At 42.4% G+C, this 23999-nt stretch overlaps 1 protein-coding gene across 1 annotated transcript in view; it reads left to right on the forward strand.

Annotated features, from left to right (window-relative positions):
- The window catches only part of HS6ST3 (heparan sulfate 6-O-sulfotransferase 3), a 659800-nt gene extending 639628 nt beyond the window's left edge, over window positions 1-20172 (forward strand). The window contains exon 2 of the mRNA XM_047868029.1: window positions 19464-20172. Within this exon, the coding sequence (XP_047723985.1) occupies window positions 19464-20172 (709 nt within the window). The remainder of the gene's footprint in view (window positions 1-19463) is intronic.
- Window positions 20173-23999: the final 3827 nt, after the last annotated feature.

Genomic DNA, 23999 nt, shown 5'->3' on the forward strand with positions numbered 1-23999 from the left:
TCTCGGTCTCAAAAAAAAAAAAGTAAATAAAGGTTAAAAAAATTTTTTTAAATAATAAAATAAAATATTCAATCTACGAATCCTGAGGAAATGACTTTTCTCTCACTTCCCTTGCTTCCTTTTCTGGAGATATCTGAGTTCCTATCCTAGTAAATCTTTCCCGTGTAGACTGTTAATTCCAGTGTCTTAGATCCCATCTCCTTTTCATGGATTTCTTTTTACTTGTGTTGGGATATTTTCTAGAGTATAGTTTTTTTTTTTCTTTCCAGAGAATGTAGAAGAAGTAGATATTCTGAACTTATCAGTATTTTTATTCCACACTTAATTGATAGTTTGACTAGGTAGAAAATTCAATTTTTAAAATCATTTTCCCTCGGAATTTTGAAGTCACTGATCCAATGTTTCTAGCATTCAGAATTCTGATAAGAAAACTGTTAGCAATTTAATTTTTTATTTTATCTTAGATCTCTTTAGATCCCTTTTCTCTGGAAGCTTTGGGGAACTTCTCTTTATCTTGAGGGCTCTAAAATTCCACTTACATCCCTTGAATTCCACAGGACTTTTCAATTTGCAAATTCACAGTATTTTTAGGCTTGGGAAATACTCTACCTTTATTATTTCTTCCTGTGGTTTCTTGTTCCTTCTTTACTCTCTATTGGAAATTTTTTCTAGACAGGTATTGGACCTATAGAATGCATATCCTCGTCTCTTAATTTCTCATATTTTCCACACCTTCCCCCTCCCTATCTACCAGGTTTCTTGGATCCTATCACTTATTCCATCTATCGATTTTTTTCAGGTCCAATATATATATGAATATAAATTAATTTCTAAGAACTCTTTCATGTTCTTTTCCCTACTATCCTATTCTTATTTAATGGCTGCAGTAACTTTTCAGGATAGTTCATAATAATACATTTTGTTTATTAAATTGCCTTTTTCTTCCAGGCATTTATTCTGTTTACTCACTTTTTCCCCCTCAAATGTTTAGTAAACCTTAATGGTCCATTCATATTTATAGAGAAAAACTAGGGTTATTAATGTGGGTAGCTAGTGTGTGCCTTCTCTACCATTGTGTTCTTGTTTCTCTAGTAAATGTCTCTCTTGCATTAGTTTCTCAGGGCTGCTGTAACAAAAGGACCAGATACTGTGTGGCTAAAATACCAGAAATTTATTGTCTCACAGTTCTGGAGTCTAGAAGCCTAAAACAAGGTGTTGGCAAAGTTGATTCCTTCTGAGTTATGTGAGGGAGAATCTCTTCCATGCCTTTCTCCTAGCTTCTGGTATGTTCAGACATTCCTTGGCTTATAGATGGTTGTCTTCTCCTTTTGTGTTTTCACACTGTCTTCCCTTTTCACAATGTCTCTGTGTCCAAATCTCTCCCCTTTCCAAGAACACCAGGCATATTGGATTAGCCATATTGGAGACACTAATGACCTCAATTTGATTCTCTACAAAGACCTGGTTTCCAAATAAGGTAACTTTCACAAGTACTGGAGGTTGGGATTTCAACATCTTTTGGGACAACCCAATTCAACTCACAACACCTCTAAATGGGAGATCAGTGATGGGTTTTGAGTTGATTAGTGAAGAGGAGCAGTTGGGCTGGTGAATTTTAAATTGAGAAAGACCAATTCTACAAAACCTAGCCCCAGCCCCAACCCCAGCCCATCATGCCAGATCATTTAGTCATTTAGTTTCTTTAGAAAGCAGGTTTCAGCATGATCAGGTATATTGCAATGGATATTCTATGAGAGGAGAAAGTTGGTGGAAAAAGATTTCCTTTATTTTCTCTAAAACACCAACCTTTGCTCTCTTGGTCAGTTGGGGCTATTATAATGAGATACCACAGACTGCATGACTTAAACAACAGGAATTTATTTCTCATAGTTCTGGAGGCTGGGAGGTTCAAGACCAGGGTGCAAATTCCTGGTTTACAGACAGCTGTCTCCTGGTTGTATCCTCACATGGGAGAAAGGGCAAGCTCTAGTCTCTTTTTATTCTCATGAGGGCACTAATCCCATCGTGGGGCTCTAAAGCTAGTCACCTCCCGAAGGCCCTGCATTCTAATACCATCTCATTGAGGGTTATAGTTTCAACATATGAATTGGGGCGGGCACAAACATGCAGTCTATAATGTTCGCCTCCTACTTAGAGGTGGGGAATTCTATCTCTTTATGACCTTGAGTGATTTTAAGTACACAGATCAAAATGTAGTTAAAAAAATATACTTACACTTGACTAGATGTGCTTTGTCTAAAAACGGAATGCCTTGGGATCAGTTAAAGATCTGTTTCTACCTCCTTACTGCTTGACCTCCTCCTTCACAAGTTCTGCCTCAGTCCTAGCTGCCTTCTGGAGGGGTAGGGCTCTGAGTCAAGACCAAGTTGAAGACCCTCATGTGTACACCTAAGCCTTAGACTAAACTTCAATCCCAGGTCATGACCAGAATTTTAACAAGGGATATCCCTTGAGAAGGTCAACATTCTGAGGTTGCATGAATGAAAGTATGGGTTAGATGTGGGACAGCATAAAAGTAATGTGCAAAGTGGTGAAGAAGAAGGATTTGAATGGAAGTCTGGATTAGAGCTGGAAGAAAAACATGATCTCTTAGGACGTACCTTTTGAAATTGCAAAAAGAAATTATTTAGGCAAATTAAGAGAGACTGTTGCTACTTAAACTGGGAATTAAAATTGGAGAATCACAGAAATGCAAATCCAAACCACAATGAGATATCACTTCACACCTGTCAGAATGGCTAAAATCAAAAAGACAAGAAATTGGGGCTCCTGGGTGGCTCAGTAAGTTGAGCATCTGACTTCAGCTCAGGTCATGATCTCATGGTATGTGGGTTCGAGCCCTGTATCAGGCTCTCTGTGCTGACAGCTCAGAGCCTGGAGCCTGCTTCTGAGTCTGTGTCTCCCTCTCTCTCTGCCCCTCCGCTGCTCACTCCCTGTCTCTCTCTGTCTCTCAAAAGTAAAATTATTTTTTAATTTTTAAAAAAGACAAGAAATCATAAGTGTTAGTGAGAAAAAGGAACCCTAATGCACTGTTGATAGGAATGTAAATTGGTACAACTACTGTGGAAAACTGTGGAGTTTCCTCAAAAAATGAAAAATAGTACTACTTTGTGATCCATCAATTCCACTACTGGAAAGAAAATGAAAACACTAATTCGAAAAGATATATGCACTCCTATATTTATTATGGCATTATTTACAATAGCCAAGGTCCAAGTGTCCAAGTGTCCATTGTTATATGAATGGATAAAGGTGTGAGATATATATATATATATATATACCATTGAGCTTGTGAGATATGTATATCATATGAAATATTATTCAGCCATAACAAAGCTTGAGATCTTGCCATTTGTTACAACATGGATGAAACTAGAGGGTATAAATGCTAACTGAAATAAGTCACAGAAAGACAAATACTGTATGATTTCACTTACGTGTAAAATATATATTTTTAAAAAGAACAGACCAAAACAACAACAACAACAACAACAACAAACTGATAAATACAGAGAACAAACTAGTGGGGATGGATGATGTAGGGGAAGATGAAGAAGTACAAGTCTCTAGCTATAAAATAAATATGTCATGGGAGTGAAAAGCATATAGAATATAGTCAATAATATTGTGATAACTTTGTATGGTGACAAACAGTAACTACACTTATGTTGAGCGTTTCATGATATATATATAAATATTGAATCACTATGTTGTACACCTGAAACTAATATAATACGGTTCATCCTTGAACAACATGGGTTTGAAGTGCATGGGTCCACTTGTAGGTGGATTTTTAAAAATAAATGTATTGGCGGGGGAGGGTCCTTGGGCGGCTCAGTTGGTTAAACATCTGACTCTTGTTTTCAGCTCAGGTCGTGATCTCGTGACTTGTGAGTTAGAGCCCCCTGTTGGGCTCTGGCTGGCAGCATGAAACCTGCATGAGATTCTCTGTCTCCGTTTCTCTCTCCCCTTCCCTCACTTGCTAGCTCTCTCTCTCTCCGAAAAATAAATAAACATTTAAAAAATCTTTAAGAAATAAATTTAAAAAGCAAAAATAAATGTACGAACAGTACTCTAAATGTATTTTTCCTCCCTTATGATTTTCTTAATAACATTTTCTTTTCTCCAGCTGACTTTATGATAAGAATACGGTATATCATGCATATGACATACGGAATACGTGTTAATCACCTGTTTGTGCTATCAGGCCAACAGCAAACTATTATTAAAGTTTTGGGGAGTCAAAACTTATTCATGTATTTTCAACTGTGCCGGGGTGGGCACCCCTCACCCCTACACTGTTCAAGAGTCAACTGTATTATGTGTCAATTATACTTCAATTTAAAAAAATACTTGGGGAAGCACTAACTCTAAAAAGTGCTAGCTAAAAATTTACACATTTTACCTCAAGGTTTAGTTCAATATGCATTTGGGGCATATGCCAAGCAGTGTCGGATTTCATGAGAGAGAACTTTGTTTTTCCATAACACATCTCTTGTGTGCCTGAGTTAAAGGCAGAACACTGGCCTTCTTACACCAGGATTTACTCTATGATAATTCTCTCTCTTTTTTTAAGTTTATTTTTTTATGTTTGAGAGGGAGAGAGAGAGAGCGAGAGCGAGAGCGAGAGCGAGAGAGAGAGAGAGAGAGAAAGCATGAGTGGGGGAAGAGCAGAGAGAGAGAGAGGGAGAGAGAATTCCAAGCAGGCTGCACACTGTCAGCACAGAGCCTGATGCGGGGCTCGAACCTACAAGCTGTAAGATCATGACCTGAGTCAGCTGCTCAACTGACTGAGCCACCCAGGTGCCTCTCTATGGTGATTCTTAATTTCAGAAGTAGATGAATGTGTGGAAATTCTGATCCAGAGGGACAATTGAGCTGTCCTAGCTGGTGTCCCCTTCCTCCCTCATTGCCAGTTCTAGGAGAGAAGCTGCCCAGAAGGAGAAGGTCCACATCCCCCAGATGCCATGAAAATACTCCTGCCCTATCGCAGTGGAATTGTTACCAATCCTTACCCTTCACTGGGACTGTTACCATTAGAGGAAAGGCCGTTATCAGAAGCCATTTTATATCAAAGCTCAGAGGGGCTTTCTGAATTTGTACAAAGATGATTTTGATATTTTAATGAATCTGACAGAATGTTTTGGGGGCACGTCTGTTCTGTTCCCTTATTTTGCCTGAGGTAGGGGTGATATGTGGTATTCTTTTCTGGGAAAGCTTCGGAGAAAGCTGAGTTTCCAATCTGTCCTTAGTTGTGGAAACCTCCTTTTCTGCCCCTGTACCTCAGCAGACCCTGCCTCCATCTTCTGGCTTAATGGAGAATGAAAATACCCTCTTTCCTTACAAGGTTTTTGTTGTTTTTTTTTTTTTTTATGTAGGCTGCAAACACCAAGGCACCATAAAACTCTCAGCATGAGCTGAAAACCTTCAGAACTAATGGCTCTAGCAACTTCCCCCTGCCCCAGGAAAGGGTCACCGCATTTTAACTTTTGTGTATCAGCCTTCTTGGCTGTTTTGGGGGTGCGCGATGTGGTGGAAGGAAGCAGACAGCCTTTAAAAATGCATCAGAGGTCAATGTATTCCATTATATACATGGTGCTTCAAATTCAGTTTTAACCTTTGATGAAATGTGCAGTGTTGGGATTTTTTATGCTAGAGCAGACACAGGAAATCACAGGTGCAACTCATTCTGGTTTTGACTTACAATCGCTACAGGCCCCTAGAATTTTTATAGGAAATTCTCTCTTTAACTTGAGCATAAAGTGTCAGAAGTCTGTAGCTTGTCTCTGTAGTGTACATTAATAGGTAATATTGATTTGTGGAAATTAATTACTAGAAAAACAGTTCTCAGCACTTACCTAGTGTTTGGAAAGATTTGAGAGCCCCCTTGTGGCTCTAGCAAAGCTGAACTGAACACTGACGATCCACTTTTAGCTGGGTTTTTTGGTTGATGTTTTTGGTTGATTTTTTTTTTCTTTCTCTCTTTTCAGTTACATTTGTTTGCTTGCATTATGGCTTTGAATTGTTTTTCATTTTATATTAGCATCAGCATATTTCACATCATTTCGGTGGAGGACTCGGAGACGGGAGCCGTGTCCATTTTTAAGAGACAGACACCTCCTTTTTTTCTGATTATTAAACTCAGATTCTTATAAGCAAGAGAAATAATAAATGCAGAGGGGGTATGTTTAGGGAAGTTTGCAAGCAAGGGCATTACAGGTGTATAATTCTGCTTTTTGAGGCTTGCTGCTTCTTATTTTTAATCCAGGTGTTGACTACACAAAGGTAAAGCTAACTTTAGCAGCCCCAAGCTACATTTATTTTGACCATTTTAAAGATTATTTTCTCTGATTTCCATATAGCAGAGCAAAGTGGGGAAATGAGTGTCCTCATTTGAGTGTTTTTAAATTTCTAAGAAATGCACGTTGAAAGCTATTACCTCTCTGATGCTTCAATCATGCCTGAAGAAAAATATTTGCAACTTAAGGTCACTGTGCTCCACACTTGAATTGATAAAGGGAGCACCCAAGGCAAAATTTAGACAGAACGAATTGATTTTTTCCTGGGAGATTTAAATTCTCGTGCATATGTTTTTTTTCTAAATTCCTGTCATTGCTTTATTAATTAGGCAGAATTACAGCCGTGCTTCAGAGCCCACCGCAGCTGGAGGGTCCCACTGAGTGTCCATGTGGTAAGCCGGGCTTCTGGAAGGAACTCACGCTGTTATTGGGAATAAGTGGATTTGGGAGAGAACCTCATTAGGGCTCCGTGTTACTTCCAGCATAATTTGGTTTCTCCTAGATTAGTTTGTAGAGTGACATTGGCATCTAGTCACAGATGAGTCACTGGCCCTGCCTATTGTTCCAAGCACAGAGGAAAATGTCAAGCATGTGCACTTAAAAAAGAGAGAAGAAAAAATCAAAGCAGAAACCCCTGATGTTTGGGGCCAGATAGAACATATGAGAGTTAAAGATGGTGTCTGGTCTGTTTCTCCATTTGCGCTCAGGGGTAATTAGCACAGGCGTCAGTTACATTGCTGGGTAGGGACTGCGAGAGGTCGGGCTGGCCAGGAGGAGAGGCTGGGCAGCTATCACTTTGTTCTTTCAGATTGGTGGCATGTTTCCAGCTGTAACCCCATCTTCCTTGGTCTTTGTTAATAGGGAACTTCTGCAACGTTCAAGATCCTATAAGAATATGCATAAAAGGCTTATAGGGATGTAAGGGACCAAATCAAAGGGACTCAGAATCCATCTTGAATAAGATCCTACTGGCCAAAAATTAGACAATTTGAACATCAATAAGTATAATGTCTGCAATGTCTTGAAACACACTAAATATGTTTAAACTCATGACCTATTAGTGATAGAAAAACAAATAACAAACAACATCCAAAAAAAAAAAGCCCCTCTGGAGGATTCTAGGGAAGTAATCTATTATTTTGAAACCAATAAATAACATGATTCACACATTCATCTACCTTTCCTAACTATATCAACTATACCTTGGGGGATCAAATAGTTGATAAAGGGCAGTTTCTCCTTATAGAAACATTGTGGCTAACAAATGAAGCAGAAATGATAGAATTAGAATCTCACCATTTCGCAACCCTTTAATAAATGATCACCAGTGGCCACTGGCGTCACAGAAAGAGAGACCACTAGACATTGTGTGCCTCCTGACTGAGGTCCACAACACTGCTTACTGAGAAATAAGAGTTTATTATTTCAGATTGATTTTTTTCTACAACTTCAAATATTACCTAAAGGCATATCCGTATCCTGGCATTTTTGCCTATTTCTTCTGGGTCTCCCATTTTGGTGGGTTTCAAGGAGAAAATGAGCTAATATACACATCAGTGAAACCTCCAAAACTGTAGAATGATGTGCAAATCCCATGTTTTCTTTCTAACTCAACTACATAGGAGCAAAACACTACAGTGTAGGATCATCAAAGATGGCTGCGTGGTCAGCTCCTTGAGGTCAGGCCGTGTCCTGTGTGCCATTATATCGCAAGTACTTAGCACAGTGTTTGGCATGAAAGACGTAATCAAAAATATATTTAAATAAATAAATGAGTATAGTGGCTGAAGACGGATCAGAAGAGAAGTCCCACAGCCACTCCGCCTGAGTTGTTTGACCGCAGGAACACCCTTTCCTATGTCTGAACGCCAGGGTCCTCACCTGGAAAATTCTGCTATGATACAATCCTTTACTGAGGATAAAGTGCAATAATGGATAAGGAAAGTGTTTTGAGAACTGTAAGCATGTTATACAAATAGAAAAGCATTCTCTCTTTCTTTATTATTAACACAGCTTGTTTAACATTTAAAACTTGACGGTACTTGGCTAGTTCCTGAGGTTCTGATAATCATGCAAGAAGGAAAACTGTCAAAGGGGAGGGTGTGCACTTACGTTAAGGGACTGCCATGCATCTGCTGCCGCCGGGCCCTTTACGCTCATTACTTTAATCCTGCAACTCTATGAAATAAGCATGTATATACCCTGGCTATTTAGACGAGGAAACCAAGGCCCCCAGAGGTCATATAAGCTAACCAGCGCACGTCAAGGGGGAGGAGGATCCAAAATTGAAGTCCAGATCTTTCTGACTTCAAACCCATTCTCTTTCCACTGCACCTTCAGTGAAGTTTCCAACATGCTCAAAATTATGCACCCATGCAATGTCCAAATGAGGAGAGCTTGACGTGTATTTTCTTGAATCTTCTCTTCCGAAACAAAAGCCAACTTCAGGATCCGACAACCTCCTGTGAACACATTTCTGAGATTTTGTAGCATTGTGTTCAAAAAAGACTTATGTTAAAGCCAGGAAGAGAATTATGGCATTGCATGAGCTCTGCCTTATCGGAATTCTCTTGTGTCGCTATTTCCAACCATCCATTATTGTCCTGAGATTACCACAGTCTTTTGGCTTCTAGATTCCTCACGAGTGTTAAAAAACTCATGCAGCTGCCGTCTTTCCCACTAGTCTCTATAGCTCAAGTGCAAATTTGTTATGCAGTTTTGTGTGCATGCCAAGGTCGGGATAAGTGTTTCTGAACTTCTAAGCTGTGACCGTCTAGAGGACCCTCTGAGCCCATATGCTCCAGAGTTGAGATAAACCCTCTGCCCCCAGACCCTACAGTGTGCTGCCTCACCCTCATTCCTGCTGCCCACCCCACAGGTAAACACAAACCCCTTACCCCAAAAAGCTCATTTTGCTTCTAGAGCTTTGAGTTAAACAAAGCCTGGCCTACTGCAGCATTAATTCATAAACTGCATCTTTAAAACAGCCTGACTCCTAGAAGAGGATAGGAGACCATCAGAACTCTCTTTGGGAGAGCTTGGTGAAATTACGGACATCATCTAAAAGCCTATGTAACTCTTATTTTGATGACTAAGTTGGTTAATGCAAATACAGAACCTATAACTGTACTTGGACATAGCGCTCAATAAATGTTAGCCGTTATTATTACTGCTATTAATATAAATATTTGTTTCACATGGAACTTTGCATATTTTAAGTTAGCTTGGTCCTTAATCTTTGCGCAAGGGATGACCTCCAAGTCACTCTTTCTTTGAGAACTGCCAAGGGATAGAATCAAGCAGAGATCTCTCAGGTATTTTGTTAAATATCCTAAAATGATTGCCAATTCATGATAGCAGAATCTAGGAAAATCCTAACTCAGAAGAATCTTTTATGGACGAGCACAGCAAAATCTGGACAGAGACGATTTTTTTCTTAAGTTCTTAAGATATTTTAGGGAAATGTGTACCGAAGCCGTCAGATATATATATATTCAATATATAAGCCTAAATATTGAAACACGTGCCTTGCTCTTAAATATCCCGATTTACTTCTTTTCCTCTCCAAATTGGCTAGAGCAAAACAATTGCAATGGAAACACCTCGTTGCTTCTACCCTGGGTAATTCTCACGTTTGCTAAAAGCAGCGTCTGGGAAATTAGCTAAGAAGAGAGCACAGCAGAACACGCACGGCCTGATAACACAATCGGAGTGTACTATCTGGTGTTCCGCTTTGCCCGGCTGGGATTAGAGCTGCAAGTGAGACGGAATTGGGCCTTATCTCACTCTGGGGCGGCTCCAGGCTTCAGGTGGATGCCCACACGCATAAACCACAGCTCTGCAGAGCGGAGCGCCCTGAGACGTCCTCCTGCCCAAATCCCAGCAAGGCAGTGCAAAGCAGGGCGCCTCTGAACCAAATAAGCACGGAAGCGCCTGAATAATGCATGAGAGCAGGACCCTCCCTGGCACATTTGGAACTGTACTGGAAGGAACTGTACTCAGCAAGATAGCAAAAAACAAGCCCCTGGAACATGCATGCCCTGAAATTTATTCTTGCGGCAGCCACTTGGGGGAAAGTGAAAGCAAATTAGACAACCGCCCAAAAATCATGGCATTTTAGTGAGTCAGAGGCTCCTAGCGTTCGTGTCAATATAAAGCAGCAACGGGACAGGACTTAAAATTTTATCTTATCGATAAATACTACCTCTTCCTCTGGGGAGGTTGGAAGGTGGGCTGATCGTCGCTGAGAAATGACCAGTGTGGTCCGGAAGCCTCTTATTTCACGCTTTTGTGTGGTTGTTTTAGTACTGTGTTGTGGCTTCTCATAATTAAAGTTAGTTGACAACTAAAAGCTGCAGAAATGCTGCCTCTCAAGGGGCTGTTTCTTGGGAGAACCGGCCCCAATATAATCGGGTGAGGGACCTCTGTCTTTCTGATCCAGATGTCAGCTTTAATATAGCTGCAAGACTGATGAGTGGGATTTGATTCCGCAAATGTCTAGTCTCTAATTTGATACTCCAGCTGCTCATCCAGTGCAAAATAAACAAATCTTTTTGGAAGAATGTTTCCACACCACCCTGTCACAAACCCCACCCCGGCGGTCCTTGAACATCCGTCTTTGGTAAATGTGATCCCGGCGGGACCTCTTCCTGGTCCAACCAGAAGGGAGCAGAGCCAAGAGCCTGTTTTATAGGCCTCCCTTGGCTTCTGGGTGGCCTTGTCCCCCAGCACCTCCTGATGTCAGGCCTCGTGGAAGGGCCCTGTCCTCTCCAATGCTAGTGATGGTCAGCTTTTTGAGAGCAAAATGGGGGCAATTCTCTTGACTCAAAATTCTACTCCTGGCAATTTATTCCTGCGTCAATATTTATGGCTTGGGATATTCACCAGATTATTGTTTGTAGTATCCTCCTCCAAATAGAATCAGCCTAATTGTCCAAAACCGGGAGATGAGTCACATAAATTATGGTACATCTATAATTGGAATATCACACTCTTATAGAAAATATTAAATAAAACAGAAAAAGTGTTCACTCTGTAGTTTTGACTTAAAGTGCAGGTTAAGGGAGCCTGGGTGGCTTAGTCGATGGGGCGTCTGACTTCAGCTCAGGTCATAATCTCTCAGTTCGTGGGTTAGAGCCTGACATCGGGCTCCGTGCTGACAGCTCAGAGCCTGGAGCCTGCTTGGGATTCTGTGTCTCCCCTTCTCTCTCTGCCCCTCCGCTACTCGCACAGTCTCACTCTGTCTCTCAAAAATAAATAAATGTAAAAAAAAACCCTTTTTCTTAAAATTACAGGTTAAAAATATCATGCTCATTTATGATCCTTAATCTATAAAGAAAAATATATATTTATCTGTGGTTATATATGAGTGAAATGCTTATACATAATTTTAATTTTTTTTCTTTTTTGCTATTCTGCATTGGTCACATTTTCCATAGTGGCATGAAAATCAATGTATTGTATTTATTTTTTTTTAATTTTTTCATTCATTTTTGAGAGAGAACGAGAACACAGCAGGGGGGTGGACAGAGAGAGAGGGAGACACAGAATCTGAAGCAGGCTCCAGGGTCCGAGCTGTCAGCACAGAGCCCGACATGGAGCTCGAAACCACAAACTGTGAGATCATGACCTGAGCTGAAGTCAGACACTTAACAAACTGAGCCATTCAGGTGCCCCGATGTATTGCATTTCCAACTGGGGGAAGGTGGGGAATCACTGATTTAAAAACAAAAAGGGTCAAACCAGCTACATCTAAAAGTATTCTCCTTCTAAACTTATCAGGTACACTAGCAGGAAAAGTGATGAGAAGTGTCTCTCCTCCTGAGAGGAGGAGAGGAGGGCTGTGGGCATCCCTCTCCCCTCTATCCTACCAACTGAAAAGAGTCAAGATCTCTGGGTAGTACGTAAAATAAAAAGGCCTTAGCCAAAAGGGTCTGGCTGCTTTGTAAGTCGCCGCGAGGGAGGAGCAGCGGCAGCTGGGTGGGGGACGTGTGGCTTCTGTGTGAAGTAAGATAACCACACATGCATGTCTCCATTTTCTCATCACAATACTGGACATCCTTGGAACCAATCGCTCTGACACACACCATTGTCAGCCTCTGAAAGTTCTTTATTACCATACTTAACAATCATAGTTCCCAATTTCCCATTTGCTTAGAACATCATTCTTAAATTCCTTAATTTGTTTTCAAGGCTCGAATAAAAGGCCTTTTCATCACTGTGTCAAAGGGCAGTCTGATTGCCAAGCTCTAACTGCCACCATTCCGCCTATCAGATACAGTATAATGCAGATAACACTCTACTGAGATAATGAAGAATGGGTAGCCCATAATGAGTGTGCAGCTCTAAAGAGAGTCAAGAAATTAATTCCGTTCTGAGTGTTTGGAAAATGACTCCAGTATGCAGTACAGTGGGGCAGAAGGGGAGCTAAGTGTCACTATTTGAAAATGCGCACATCAGCTTATGTTTAAGGTGTATACTGTTAGATGTCTGTACCACTCCTTTGGGAGGACCAAAGATCTCCGTCAGATGACCCCCAAGTCCACCTTCCAACTGTTCACAAGGTTCTTTGTGAGATGCTGAGCTTTGGCAAAACTTGATTAGGTAGGGAAAACTCACTGAAAAGTGTACGGTGAGAGGAAGGTGGAGAAATTGATTATTTTCCATACATTTCACAAGATCTAGGCTAAGAGAAACCTTTAGCCTGGGTAACCTTTTGTTGGTCCAGGCACCAAGTTCAGTTTCCCGGGGGTATCACTATCAGAATCCCTGAGACAGTAGCTGATAAAATATTTTTTCATTCCACAAACATTGAACAACTGAACATCCATGTTGTATAAAGTCGTGCACCATATGCTCTGGGTGAAACAAGAAGAGTGAGGCATGACACCTGTTCAAGGGATAGGACAGTCACTGGTCACTGGAATGAAGATAAAGTATGAATGGCACAGGTTACAGGGGAGTAGAAGCTCCTTCCTCAGAGGACATCACAGGGTGTTGGCTACTTGAGGAGTTTCTACTTGAGCTGTTTTTTTCTGAATGCACAGAGCTGTGGACCATGGAGCTACTAATTTTGTTGCTTGATTTTACAAGGGTTAATCTAGTGGTGGAAGGAATACATTTATTAAATCTCTCCCGTGAACGTAGCATTTTGTAGATTCTTCTGGATGTGTTTTCAATGGCTAGGCGAGTGATAGCCTCATAAAACTATTTTTTAATCACCACATGCAGGGTGATTCTAGAGACGTCTATTCTCATTCCACCATTTTGATGGGCATACTGGCTGTGCCTTCTTTCATTTAGGAATTGAAAAGGAAGGATGAGGTAAAAGGGAAGAAGAATATACAGAGGGAAAGGTAGTTTGGAGGAAGCTGGCAATGTGGAAGTAGGGAAGAAAGGATGACAGATGGGTGCATGATAGGAATCTGTCACTGATTCTTCCTCATCCACACCGATGGTTCTGGGCTCTTCCCCACTGGCCCTTTACCACAGCTACCAAATGTCTCTCCTGGCTCTGCCTACTTCTGTCTACACTGAACGCTGTTGCTAAATGAGTCTTCTTACATCAACACCTTTCCCATTTGGGGAATAGACAGTTGTATTCAGAGCCCATGACTCCTTGGACTCAGCATCCTATTGTAGCTCCCACCCATTCATATATTAAACAAACATTTTGTGAAAGGCACAACATGAACCTCCTGGTCTAACCTAGACCACTCTTCTCTCCGTACATTCGTAACTATTCTCTTAAATATTGCCTGTTCACTCCTTACCTCCGTAACTTGCTACACAATGGCTTTTTCTAATCGACCACCCTTACACACACAATACTTGAGGGCATTTTATTCTTTTTTTATGTTCTCCACATTTGTTAGAGCAGATCCTTACACATAACAAACCCTCGATAAGCGTGTGTTAATTAAATGGCTTGCTAATTAAAGAAATGAGCAATTATACAATAAACTGCTTGGTGAAATACAGATTTTTGAAGCAATAGGGAAGAAAACTAGTAAGCTTAACGTTTTTAAAAAGGCACCTCATCGCTACTAATTACCTGTTGCTTGAACACTCTACTTTTTACCCAAAGTCTGTGTTGACTGTCTCTCTCTGCACGTGGACCATCACAATCAAATGATGGATACACTCATAGATTATGTATCTTTTTACACTTTTCACACATTTTAAACAGTCAAAAACAATATTGGATTCGTTTTAGGAAAGAAGATAGTGGCATATTTATGAAAGGCGATATTAACCTTAGTTATTAAAATACATTTAATCTCATACGATCATCATTTCTTTTATGTGGCATCGTGTATTGAACATCTGCTGTGAGCAGGACTTTGTGTGAGGTGTTGTGGGACATGAGACCTGAGTCCAGTTATCAAAAAGGAGATTCAAGGGTAGAGGTGACCACGATGTTCACGTGCAGGTTAAAAGTGCAGTGAGTAATGCAGGAAACCCCAGAGGCTGGAAAAATCAGGCAAGGTGGAGTTGGGCCACAAAAGGCCAGGCAGCAGCTTGCAAGTGAGAGAAAGACAAGTCAAAGACTGAAGGAGGGCAGTCATGCCTCTGTGCTGCATGTAGAATTGTTTGATGTGATTCCCTCAGAGCAGAGCAGGACGTTCAGGTGGTTCTAAAGCAGCTGTGGAAAAGTGTGTTTTCTGTGGCCCTGAACTTGAGTAAGCCACGATGGCCCAGATGATCATCATCAGTTAAAATCATCCTTGAACTAACCAAGGTGACTTGTTCCCTAATCTTCCCAAGCACACCCCATATTTGCCATCATTACCTTGGGGGCCCAAGAATGACAATTCGAAAGGGCTGCAATTGCTTTATAGACATTCTTAAATGAATTCGCCCAAACTCTCGATGAAGTTGGTGGCAAATGGACGACCTGCTGACAGAATGCTGTCACCGACAAATAAAGTTATCTGTCTTGGAGATTGCTCCGGTCCCAGGAGACTGGTAGAACATTCCCTTACTGTGGTAGTTAGCGATTTTTTCACTGCAACAAAATCACTGGGTGCTGGAGATCCCCTTGAGGGTGATGCGTTGGTAATCTCTGAGTCCCTGATGTCTCCTACCCACCCTGCCCCACCCCCCACCACGTGCTTACCAAACACAAGGGGCTCAATTAACATTGGCAGAATTAACAAACGAATGAATGGTAGATGAGGGAGGAAAATAGTAGTTTACTTATTTGTGTTTCCCAAATCTGAGGGGAGTTGAAGTCAACTGCAAGGACGGTGTCTGAACAGATGACGCTGTACCTAGGCTAGGAGATTGCATTAGGAAAGACGGAGAGAGTGGATGAAGACCTCCACACTGTGGCCATAACAGGCTTTGCTAGGGAGCTGGGGCTAGTCTTTCTCTGTTCTTTGCTTTACCTTCCATTGTGCTGTTGAACAAGAAAGGCGTACAAAAGAAACTTGCAAATTTAAGTAGTGTGGCACCCTCTAAGACTTCTCCCTAGAAACTGAATCAGGAGTCTGGAGAACAGAAGAAAATGAGTACGTGTTGTTCTTTGGAGTGAGCAGAAGATTCATAAAACCCGAGCAAAGCTTGTACGCTGCACATGTGGGCGTGTGGCCTGGACATAAACATCATTTCAACAGTGATCTTTGCAGTTTTCTGTCTGCAAGGAGAGAAGCAAATGAAAATGGAAAAGTAGAGATGAGAAAAAATTATTTAATTGATCATGTTTAAGTGTTTTGTCTTTCACCAATAGTTGAGTGCTCTTCAACCCGTTGTTTTATTTTTACTGTTTTCCTAAATTTCTATTTTGAATCCTTGGCAGGATTTAAACAAGGAAACACAACATACATGAGAATATGTCTGACTAAAGCAATACTTAAATGCGAAGGGCCATTTCTTTACGGAACCATGAGATTGGGACAACTTTGTACTCCGTCAATGTAAATGTCCCACTAGTACATTTTTGTGTCTTGATGTCGGAGTTTTACGTACAAATTGATCTCTTACCTATTTAGCTGGCAGAACCTGAAGACATTTGGGACTTATTTTACTCATGTAAACATCATCCTACAGCTTGGGTGGTCATTGTTAACTGCGGTGTTAAATTGAATAAAGTTAAATTTGAAACCAATACCATTTTAAGCCAAGCCAGGTTCAGTCAGCTTTGAGACCCTGTAAATTTCCAATGGAACGAGGGCCCCAGCAATTCTATGGCCAATTTTCCCGAGTCAGACAAAAGCCACTAAAATTCCAGGAGCAGATTCCAGTTAAACCTTTACGTCACAAACCGTTGTAATTCCTGGCCATAAAACCCTCCGGCTCCTATGATTTAAAAAATCTAGATTGTTTCTAACCCTGAGACACGTGAATGAGGTGGAGACTTATCAACTGATTGTCATCATGCGTTTTCCTTAAATCCTTTTTTTGTGTGTGTTTTCTCTTCTGCCCAATTAACAGGAAAATCTTAAATTTTCCATTTGTGGTCTTTGTCCCAATTTAAAGATCGGTCTGCTTTAGATTGTTCTGTCTTGAAGTGTTTGGCATCCTTAATGAGTTAGGTGACTATCATCATTATTGTGTTTCTATATTTATTATGCAATTGTCTTGTGAAATAAACATCAGTCTCTGCTTATAAAATGTAAACATGAACAAGCCCTGAGATGGGACCAAAGCAGAATTAAGTAATGACATGTCATATAGCGTTCAACCATAGTAATACCTACTCTGAACAAAACTTCACCATCAACATTTCGTCGTGGAGCCCAGAAGCTGTATCAAGTTGTTTTCCGCTTTCCCTACTGACCTTTCATGAAATTTTCTCCCACTGATGGAATTGTCATTCTGTCACAGTGAAAGACAATGGAGTAACGTAAAATGGGGCCTGGCCACAGCAGGGGCTGGGGCTGGCCTGTCTGTGGTCAGCACATTCCTCTTTCTAATTTAAGGAGACGCTAGCATTCCTTAAGGTAGTGCAGTTTCATTAGCACGTTTCAAACTGTCTGGCTAGACATTCAAAATAACTGAATACAGTAAATGTGTAGTTTCAAATATTATAGTTCATCTAGTCCTATTTACTTATTTATTTTAATGTGTATTTATGTTTGAGAGAGAGAAAGGGAGAGACAGAGCATGAGCAGGGGAGGGGCAGAGAGAAAGGGAAACACAGAATCTGAAGCAGGCTCCAGGCTCTGAGCTGTCAGCACAGAGCCCAACACGGGGCTCGAACTCATGAACTGCGAGATCATGACCTGAGCCAAAGCCCAATGCTTAACCGACTGACACTTAACCGACTGAGCGACCCTGGCACCCTATCAACTCCTTTTTAAAAGCAGCATCAAAAGCAGTGCACCCTCAAAGCCCTTATGTTTGTCATTGCTTTTCCTGGGTATTAAGTTTAAAAAAAAAAAATCCAGGTTATCTTGGCCAAGGGAAGACCAGTCTTCCTTTCTGAGCTCTTCAGGACCATTTGTCTGCTCAGGGGCATTCTGACTGTCACTCCTGGTCCCAGTGGTGGGTGGGCAGCTCATTCCATTGGGAGGCAGCTCAAATCATGAGAAGGGTTTTCCTCATTTTATTTTATTTATTTATTTTTTCAACATTTTTATTTATTTTTGGGACAGAGAGAGACAGAGCATGAACGGGGGAGGGGCAGAGAGAGAGGGAGACAGAATCGGAAACAGGCTCCAGGCTCCGAGCCATCCGCCCAGAACCTGACGCAGGGCTCGAACTCACGGACCGCGAGATCGTGACCTGGCTGAAGTCGGACGCTTAACCGACTGCGCCACCCAGGTGCCCCGGGTTTTCCTCATTTTGATCAATATTTACTTTCCTGTAATGCTTTGTGTTGTGTCTTTACCTATCTACTTTTCCAACTCTCTTCTTGCCTCTTTACAGTTTTCTTGCCTCTTTAAGCCAGAAGCACCCTGATCTTTACAGAATCATTCTGAAGCTAACCATTTGAAAGACATATTTTTTCTCAATGTTCCATCTGATGCCAGTAGAGAAGACCTGTGCTTATAATAACCACAGTACCTGACAACTAATAGGCATTCAAGGGGCCTGGGTGGTTCAGTCAGTGAAGCGTCTGACTTCGGCTCAGGTCTGATTTCGCAGTTTGTGGGTTCAAGACCCACATCGGGCTCTGTGCTGACAGCTCAGAGCCTAGATCTTGCTTCAGATTCTGTGTCTCCCTCTCTCTTTGCCCCTCCCCTGCTCATGGTTCTTCTCTCTCTCTCTCTCTGTCTGTCTCTCTGTCTCTCAAAAATAAACGTTTTTAAAAATTAAAAAAAAGACATTCAATAAATATTAATTATATTTTTATTTTTAAAATAGCAATACAGTACATAGGAAAGCACAGAAGTGTTAAAATCAATAGGCCTGGACTCCATTGCAGTTCAAGTATTAATTCATTCTAGGATCTTAGGCTGTGTTTTCACCTTTCTCAGTCTCTATGGTCTCAGCTTTGAAGAAGTTATGATAAAGAACCTTTTATGAAATTGTGCTGAGGATTATCTGTGCTAGTATCATAAAGCACCTGTCGCAGCTCTTAGTACACAGTAGGTGTTCAGTGAACATCAGTCTCCACATACAACACATCGTCCCCCAAGCCCACCTAACTTGTAATCCAAAACAGCAGTGTAAACAGGCAAGACTAAGGAGGATTGGCTCCCGGCTTTGCCCTTTTTGGTCCCACAACCTTGGATGAATCACTTTGCCTCCTTGCACGTTTCCCTGTCAAATAGTCCCACATCTGCTACAAAGGTTTGTTGTAAGGATCAAATAAAACATTGGTTGGAGAATAACTTTGAAAACTCTTGGTGTGTTTTCTTAACATAAGGTATTGTTATTTCTGGTAGTAATTTATCAGTGAAGAAATTGCTTAATGAATGAATGACCTATTCCCCCACCACATCTCTCCCCACACTGGAGCAGGGAGGAAATACCCAACAAATGAATGGTATTGAAAACCGGTCCATGCATGTTTATGGAAATATCACATTTGGGAACATTTGCCTGATAGGTGCAAATCCAAGCAACAACGCTCACATGAACATTTGGCAGAAGAGGCAATTGACTCAGTGCTGATATAAACACAACGGAGGTTCAGAATCCCAGAGCTGTGGTTGTCAACGACTGACTGACCCTCTTCCTTCTAATTTCTTCCAGGAATTTCTATTACATCACCATGTTACGGGATCCAGTGTCGCGTTACCTGAGCGAGTGGAAACACGTCCAGAGAGGGGCCACATGGAAAACCTCCCTCCACATGTGTGATGGGAGAAGCCCCACCCCTGATGAGCTGCCTACCTGCTACCCCGGGGACGACTGGTCTGGGGTCAGCTTGCGGGAGTTCATGGACTGCACCTACAACCTGGCCAACAACCGCCAGGTGCGCATGCTGGCCGACCTGAGCCTGGTGGGCTGCTACAACTTGACTTTCATGAATGAGAGCGAGAGAAACACCATCCTGTTGCAGAGCGCGAAAAACAACCTGAAGAACATGGCCTTCTTTGGGCTCACGGAATTCCAGAGGAAGACTCAGTTTCTCTTTGAGAGGACATTCAACCTCAAGTTTATCTCCCCCTTCACGCAGTTCAACATCACGCGGGCTTCCAATGTGGACATCAACGAGGGCGCCCGCCAGCGCATCGAGGAGCTCAACTTCCTGGACATGCAGCTTTACGAGTACGCGAAGGATCTCTTCCAGCAGCGCTACCACCACACCAAGCAGCTAGAGCACCAGAGGGACCGGCAAAAGAGGCGGGAGGGGCGCAGGCTGCAGCGGGAGCACAGGGGCCACCGGTGGCCCAAGGAGGACGGGAACACAGACGGGGCGGTCACCGAGGACTACAACAGCCAGGTGGTGAGATGGTGACCCCCTGTGCTCTCCTGCCTCAGGACGGGGGGGGATGAGCAGGCGCACCAACCTTCTGTGGCGTTGGTTATCTTGGAGAAGGATGGGCCTTTTGGAGGACATCTGGCTGTAGGTGGCTTGATTTGGACACCTGCTTCCTCTTTGTCTTCATCCTTGCCCAGCTGGAGAGGATCTGTCTTCTTCTTTTTTTCCCCTGACGTTTTTCAATCCATGATATTAAGTAGGGTAGGGATGCATCTGACTTAGACGTCCTTAGAAGCTCAAGGAGAGAAGCACCAGAAAGAAACAGTTCTTGAAAACATCCTTTGCAGCAGCATGGGAACCCACAGAGGCACACATGAAAAGCCAAATTATGGCTTGGATGTTCTGCTGAAACTGGTCTGTTTCACACGGCCTCTGTAATGGAAATACTGGTCTGTCTAGAGACAAAGAGAAAGAAAGAAGTCCCCTTCCACCCTTAAATGAGGTTTTACGCCAACCCTCGCTTTGCTGTTCGCTCTCATCTTGAACCCGGTGCGAATGCGGTTCAAATCATAAGTAGCGGTGTTTTGTTGTTGCAGCTGTTTTTAAACAAGGTCACCCTCCTATCGACGATCACTAGAGACTCACACCCCGCAAAGCCCCTGCATCTCAGCTCGGAGCCGTGCTGCATCTCCCGTCTTTTAGGGAATGGCTGGTAGAATCAGGACAGGCCTGTCTCAGGACAGGCCCTGAGAAATGAACACTGGTAGTGGCATTTAAGAGAAAAAGTGCTTATTAACAAGTGTCTAAGATCACCCTTTACCGATTTTATTTTCGTTCAAAAAGAATTGACTAATAAATTAAGAGCTGGGGGAAGCAGGAAGAAAACTCTATGTCTAACGTTTCCAAACAGGCTACAGAACTTGTAGTGTTTCCAGGAGTATTTCCGTTTTACCTCTTTGGAGCCGTCATCTTCTTTGATATGGTACTTCCAAGTTTGAAATTCTGCTATAGCACAGAGGCGAAGACGTTTAAAAAGAATGTGGCCCAAAGACTAGGAGCTTAGCTAGCCAATATCCAAAAGATCTTCAGGGTCACTAAATAAATGATAACTGATTTATGCTAGGAGACATGGAACTCAGTGGGCCAGTTGTCCCAGGAGTTTAGACAGACTACCTCCCAACATCTTGACTATCTCCAGCCTGGTAACCTTCTTCTACCCACATGATCTTCTCCTCTTGTTAGACTATGCCCATAGCTGGCAGCTCGGGCTGGAGTGTGTGAGACAGGACCTGAAAATGGGCTGCATTGCCAATTGCTTCTCGTTTTTAATTTTTCCCAATCACAACTACAGGAACACCAAGTTTGTCGAATAATAAGGGGAAAAGTGGGGAAAAGGGGATAGAAAGCCCTTGCCTGGCATTCAGGAGCAGGATCAGAGCGGGTCAAGAGTTTCACAACATTGATCTGATCAGTCCTTTCAAGGAGCTCAAGGCAAAATGAGTGAAACCCCTAAATCAGATTGAAAAGCCTATTTCATTGATATCTAACATGTTTGATGTTTAAGCCAGCTTTACGTAAGCCACATCTCAGCCTCCAGAATAGTCTCTCTGGGGTTGAGAGTCAATCAACCCACAAGCATTCATGGAGTGCCTGCCTGCACAGAGGGGAGCCCAGTGTCTCCATCAAAGAGAGATTTGGAGAAGCGGCTTTGTACTTCTCTCACTACCCTTGGCTTCATCTGCCCCGTGAGGGGAGTATTATTGGGGGCCTCCCTTGTGCCCATCACTGTGGGGGGGCCCTTTTCATACTTTAAATCTATTCACAACACGGTAGATATTATTAGGCCCAATTACGTAGATGGGAAAAGTGAATCCCACAGACAATAACCGGCTTCCTCATAGGTTGTATGCTAGATGTGACGGACTGCAAAGTGCAAGCTCCTTTTACTCGTGTGTTCCATGAGGGATAAAAGCTTCCTGCCAATCACGCAAGAAGCCAGCTATTAAAGCCCAGAAGGATTTGTCTCTAACCCACGTGCGTGGCACAACCGTGCCAGCCCTGAGCCGGCCGTGACCCAGAGCCACGCCGCCTGGGGTGAGCCCGGACGTCTCTACATCCCTGGCCCACCAGCAAGCCGAGAGACTGATGACTTTTTAGGCAGTCACACTTTCTGAGACATATATAAGTTAAAGGGACCAAATAAACATTGCTTGTTAGTCGGTAGAAATTAGACTCACAAAATCTTACCCATGATTTGTTCCTGAGGTAGAGAGGGAAGAAGATGGCAGCTACAGTTAATGAGCAGCTCTCTCTCCATCGTCACATTTCGATGTTAGGATCTAATGTTCTGCCTAGCTGCAAATTATCTGCTTGCCGCTGTGACACGCACACGCGCACACGCTCGCACACACACACTCACACAATAACAATCCAGTGTTTTGTCATGTGGAAAATCAAAACAAGTTAGAAAGCATTCGGATTGTTTCTTTTAAACTCACTTTAAATGTTTGGCAGGGAATTCATGCATAGCTGAGACTTGGAGGCAGCCTCTACTGACTTCACACTGTTCCTTAGGCATCTCGGGATTTATATCAAAAGGCTCTTTGCCGCTGAAGGCGTGATGTATGGAGCTCCACTTGAGACCAGATATCAGGATGTTCAGAGGAGAAACCATCTCTTTGTGTTGGCCCGAGGCCAGTGCTGAGCAAATTAAAAAGACCGACACAGGCTTCCTCCCTCATATCATTTCATTCGAAAGCAGCACGCTTGTCATATCCCTGGGGTCCTATGTTGATAGAAATGAAGAGGTAGGGACACAGTTTGTTCTCCAAAAATTGACTGCACACCTACATGCTGAGTGAAGCTCAGAGAGGGGATGCCAACAGAAGACATCTGGATCTTGGGAGCCATGGGGAGTCAACAGCTTTAAGATCCAAAACCAAATCAATACCAGGTACATTGCTGTTAAAAGCCCAAGAGGAGGGGGAGAAAATTCCCCAGGGGCTTCCACATCCTACTGACTCCTACAACACCCAGGTAGACATTCCTTCCCTTCTCTTGGCAAGGAGAGCCCCAGATTGGGACGGGGTGTCCTCGTGTGCGTGTTCATGTGTGTGTGTTTAAATTATCATCAGGGACTAAGGTATACTATCTCTTCTGTCTCTTTTTAATTTTTTGGCAGCCTACTCTTGCTAACCAGAGAAAGCCTGCCCTGAGAATTATTTGGATATTCCTTCTAATAACTAATAACACTAGCAATCAGTGTTGGGCAACAGCTAAGGATATCGTGTGTGCTATTAAAGAATTATAAGACCGTGTTTCTTATCATCTAGAGGAGGTAACTTGGTCATCGTCTAATCAAGGGTTTGAAATATGAGGACTTGTTCAAGCCTGAGTAGAGATAGTATTTATACAGGGAAGAAAATCTACCAGAGATAGACCTGGCAAGGAGATGAGCATGGATCATTAAAACAAAAACAAAAACAAACATTAAATCCATAGGATAGGATTCCCACTTGGCCACTTTAACAGAGAAATTCAAAATAATAATGACTTCAAGGAGATCAAAGCCATTGTCCTCTCATTTAAAAGACAAACTGGTCAGATAGCTCTGGTGAGTTACAGAAGCCCGGGCCCCCTCTTTGTTGCTCTTTCATACGAACACGTGCCTTCCACCTCATGATGCAAGGTGCCTGCTGCCGCTCCTGCCATCTTGTTTGTATTTCAGACAACAGAGAGGGCACGGAAAGAAGTTGCAAATATCGCTTCCACTCACATCTCATGGGCTAGAACCTAGCCATTAGCTACAAGTAAACAAAGGATACCAGGAAATGTGTTCCTTATTGGTTGCCATGCACCTTGAC

This window comes from Prionailurus viverrinus, chromosome A1 (assembly GCF_022837055.1).
Source record: "Prionailurus viverrinus isolate Anna chromosome A1, UM_Priviv_1.0, whole genome shotgun sequence".
NCBI classification, from domain to species: domain Eukaryota; kingdom Metazoa; phylum Chordata; class Mammalia; order Carnivora; family Felidae; genus Prionailurus; species Prionailurus viverrinus.